At 42.3% G+C, this 5,000-nt stretch overlaps 1 protein-coding gene across 1 annotated transcript in view; it reads right to left on the minus strand.

Annotated features, from left to right (window-relative positions):
- Window positions 1-3,390: 3,390 nt before the first annotated feature.
- LOC149428698 (numb-like protein) overlaps window positions 3,391-5,000 on the minus strand; it is a gene marked incomplete at its 3' end in the record, with an annotated part of 42,381 nt that continues 40,771 nt past the window's right edge. The window contains exon 7 of the mRNA XM_089667101.1: window positions 3,391-3,714. Within this exon, the coding sequence (XP_089523227.1) occupies window positions 3,391-3,714 (324 nt within the window). The remainder of the gene's footprint in view (window positions 3,715-5,000) is intronic.

Consider the following 5,000-nt stretch of genomic DNA (forward strand, 5'->3'; position numbering starts at 1 on the left):
GAAGAAGTAGGATGAAAATAAGAATAATTGCAAGCCGGCAAAAAGTGTATGTGCAGAGTTCCTCTATTCTGCAGATACACTTAGAGGAGCTCTGCAGATACACTTAGAGGAGCTCTGCACATACCTTTTTGCCTGTTTGGAAGTAATCTTATTTTCATCCTACTTCTTCTTCTTCTTCTTCATCCTCATCCTCAGAAGAAGAAGAAGAAGAAGAAGAAGTAGGATGAAAATAAGAATAATTCCAAGCCGGCAAAAAGTGTATGTGCAGAGTTCCTCTATTCTGCAGATACACTTAGAGGAGCTCTGCAGATACACTTAGGAGCTCTGCACATACACTTTTTTGCCGGCTTGGAATTATTCTTATTTTCATCCTACTTCTTCTTCTTCTTCTTCTTCTTCTGAGGATGAGGATGAAGAAGAAGAAGAAGAAGTAGGATGAAAATAAGATTAATTCCAAACAGGCAAAATGTGTATGTGCAGAGCTCCTCTAAGTGTATCTGCAGAGCTCCTCTAAGTGTATCTGCAGAATAGAGGAACTCTGCACATACACTTTTTGCCGGCTTGGAATTATTCTTATTTTCATCCTACTTCTTCTTCTTCTTCTTCTTCTTCTGAGGATGAGGATGAAAAGAAGAAGAAGAAGTAGGATGAAAATAAGATTAATTCCAAACAGGCAAAAGTGTATGTGCAGAGCTCCTCTAAGTGTATCTGCAGAGCTCCTCTAAGTGTATCTGCAGAATAGAGGAACTCTGCACATACACTTTTTGCCGGCTTGCAATTATTCTTATTTTCATCCTACTTCTTCTTCTTCTTCTTCTTCTTCTTCATCCTCTTCTTCTTCTTCTGAGGATGAGGATAAAGAAGAAGAAGAAGAAGTAGGATGAAAATAAGATTAATTCCAAACAGGCAAAAAGTGTATGTGCAGAATAGAGGAACTCTGCACATACACTTTTTGCCGGCTTGGAATTATTCTTATTTTCATCCTACTGCTTCTTCTTCTTCTTCATCCTCATCCTCATCCTCAGAAGAAGAGGATGAGGATGAAGAAGAAGAAGAAGAAGAAGAAGAAGAAGAAGAAGAAGTAGGATGAAAAGAAGAATAATTCCAAGCCGGCAAAAAGTGTATGTGCAGAGTTCCTCTATTTCTGACAGTTCTCTCACAGCTTCTTCACATGTACAGCGGTTGAAACATCTGTATCCTAAATGGAAACTAATAGATACAATGTTTCAACCGCTAAACATGTGTTCCTTCTGTCAGAGAACTGTCAGAAATAGCGGAGCTCACTGCAGGGACACTTTTGCCGGCTGATCGGGAAATGTTCGATTCGCGCACCCGAAGTAGGCAAAATTTCGATTTCGCCGCGAATCGAATATTTCCTGAAATTCGACTCGAATTCCGGTTCGCCTGGTTCGATTCGCTCATCTCTAGTCATAACCTTTGATACTGTACCTTGTGACATAGCAAATAAATTGGCGACTTCAGTCACGGAGGCACCAGCTAAGCGCCACCAACAATTTTGCCCTCTTTAAAACTCAGTAAGCTCAGACACGACTCCGTATTGCTAGCAGCACATGCGGCAAATGATGAAAATGAGGCTTCCACCTGTTAGCTAGGTGTCTCATCACACAGCGGAAGAAAAAGATGGTTACATCATGTCCACTTTCAACACGAAACATGATGTCACTTTCAAGCCTGCAAACCAAGCAGTATTTCCATTTTTTTGTCCAACCCCTGTACTTTGTATTTGTAAATCTTTGTTAAAGTGTTACTAAATATACAGACTGATTTTACTGTTGTGGATTATTATTCCAGGTACTTATATAGCGCCGTCAGTTTAAGCAGCGCATTATATATATATATATATATTGTACATTCACATCAGCCCCTAACCCTCAAGGGGTGTACAATCTAAGGTCCCTAACTCACATTCATACATACACATACTAGGGACAATTTAGACAGGATCCAATTAATCTACCAGCATGTCTTTGGAGTGTGGGAGGAAACCGCAGTACCCGGAGGAAACCCATGCAGGCACAAGGAGAACATGCAAACTCCAGGCAGGTGGTACCATGGTTGGGATACAAACCAGTGACCCTAGTACTGCCAGGCAGAAGTGCTAACCACTTAGCAACTATGCTGCCCCATGTATATGCAGTAAAGCATACTTGTTATACTCACTGTGGAACCTAAGGAGTTAATCCCCTTAAAAAAAAAGGCTGTTTGACCCTGTCTTTTCTGATCCTCCCCTTCTTCTACTGTTCCCAATCCATCTGCTGATAGTACGGAGCTCTCGGAAGCCATCTGCACATGCTCAGTGTGGTGTGTATTTTTTTTTTTTTTTGGGAGGGTGATCAGCACAGGGTCAATCAGCACTGAATGTCAGCAGTCATGCAGTCTCATAGGACAGTCAGGGGTGAATGACAACTCCTCTTACAAGATTACTAGTGCTCATCCAAACACTGATAGAAGTCACAAGACTGCTATATACTGCTGATTAGAAAAAGAATTTAGCAGTTTATATTTACTAAAATAATTGCATTTCCATGTGGGAGATCAATTATAGTGAATACAGGGTCCGGCGAGACCAGATATAGTGAACGCAGGGTCCGGGGAGAGCGGATATAGTGAATGCAGGGTCCGGCGAGACCAGATATAGTGAATGCAGGGTCCGGGGAGAGCAGATATAGTGAATGGAGAGCAGATATAGTGAATGCAGGGTCCTGGGAGAGCAAATATAGTGAATGCAGGGTCCGGGGAGAGCAGATATAGTGAATGCAGGGTCCGGGGAGACCAGATATAGTGAATGCGGGGTCCTGGGAGACCAGATATAGTGAACGCAGGGTCCGGGGAGACCGGATATAGTGAATGCAGGGTCCGGGGAGAGCGGATATAGTGAATGCAGGGTCCAGGGAGAGCAGATATAGTGAATGCAGGGTCCAGGGAGACCAGATATAGTGAATGCAGGGTCCGGGGAGACCAGATATAGTGAATGCAGGGTCCGGGGAGAGCGGATATAGTGAATGCAGGGTCCGGGGAGACCGGATATAGTGAATGCAGGGTCCGGGGAGACCAGATATAGTGAATGCAGGGTCCGGGGAGACCAGATATAGTGAATGCGGGGTCCGGGGAGACCGGATATAGTTAATTCAGGGTCCTGGGTTTAGGAACACTTTAAAGAAGTGTTAAATTAAAAAAAAAACAAATACACATACTCACCTCCAGCTGTCCCCACCGGTTCTAAGCTCGAGAATTGAGCACATGTACTGCATGGCCAACAGGTTCTACTAAAGCCTAAGATTTGAGGTGACCTTTGGTCAGGTAGATCAGAACAGCCTAATCTGTGGTTCCATCAAGAACAAATTGATTTCCCTGCCACCCATGTCTCACCTTGGCCCTTGTCCTGGAAATTTGTTTTGCGCTGCAGTGTGGATGGGAGTTCGTTGAGCCTCAGCGACAGCTGTCGTTTGAAGGGTGAATTCTTCTGACTAAGAGCAGGGAAACCGCGGAAAGATCCTTGTCTTACAAGCTGTTCAATGGGGGCATGTCGTCGTGGAATGGCATGCTGGCTGCCCATCTCTGCCTTCTCTGATGGGACCGAAGACCCCTGCAGGGGAGAAGAGTTCTCTGTCTGGGCTGGTAGTCCAGTACTGGGGGAGGCAGTCAGAGAAGATGCGTTTGATGACTGGCTCTGATTTCCTTCACTTGTGATACCTGAGATACATAAATGACATTAAAGGGGTTCTATAACTGTTCCAAGTCAATTCTACAACAGTTTTCGTGTTAAAGCCCATCTCTGGTAATAGGAGAAATCCTGTGCAATGGGCCTGGCCTGGCACTGTGAGGGTTTAATGCTCCCCTCTACTCCCCTATGTTTTGGCAGTGGACTGTCCCTTGGCATCCTTACCCTTATGGAAGAAAATATATTTGAAACATATTTTTAAAATATTCTCCCCAAATATATTGCCTAATATTTGAAATTCTACAATTTTGGCCATATTCAATATATTTCAATAAATATATACATATACATACACACACACATATATATATACACACACATATACTCACACACTGCATGTTGAAATTATTACAAAATATATGAAAAATATTTTTGAAAATACATTTTTGGAATGCATTTACAGATATATGTAAAAATATGTTAAAATGACTTTTTTATATGTTAAAAAAAGTGAAGAATATATTAAAAGAAAACATTTTTAAAAACATATTTTATTAATATATATTCTTCAGATTTTTTTTAACATATGAAAAAGTCATTTTAACATATGTTTACATACAGTTGCAAGAAAAGGTATGTGAACCCTGTGGGACTACGTGGAGTTTTGCATGAATTGGGCATAAAATGTGCTCTGAACGTCATCTAAGTCACAACAATAGAAGAACACAGTCTGCTGAACATAATACTACACAAACATTAGATGTTGCCATGGTTTAATTGCACATAACATGTAAACATTCACAGTACAGGGAGGAAAAAGTATGTGAACCTTTGAACTTAATAACTGGCTGACCCTCCTTTGGCAGCAATAACCTCAACCAAACATTTCCTGTAGTTGCAGATCAGACCTGCACAACGATCTGGAGTCATTTTGGACCACTCCTCTTCACAAAACTGTTTCAGTGTAGCAATATTCTTGGGATGTCTGGTGTGAATCGCTCTCTTAAGGTCATGCCACAGCATTTCAATCGGGTTGAGGTCAGGACTCTGACTGGGCCACTCCAGAAGGCGTATTCTGTGCTGTTGCAGCCATTGTTTTGTTGAATTACTTTTATGCTTTGGGTCATTGTCCTGTTGCATCACCCATCCTCTGCGGAGCTTCAGTTGGCAGACAGATGGTCTTATGTTTTCCTGCAAAATGTCTTGATAAATTCTGGAATTCATTTTCCCACCAATGACAACAATCCGTCCAGGCCCTGAGGCAGCAAAGCAGCCCCAAACCATGATGCTCCCTCCGCCATGTTTCACAGTGGGGATG

The sequence above is a fragment of the Staurois parvus genome, unplaced genomic scaffold, assembly GCF_062004578.1.
Source record: "Staurois parvus isolate SC_StPar_1 unplaced genomic scaffold, SC_StPar_1.0 ptg003026l, whole genome shotgun sequence".
NCBI lineage: Eukaryota > Metazoa > Chordata > Amphibia > Anura > Ranidae > Staurois > Staurois parvus.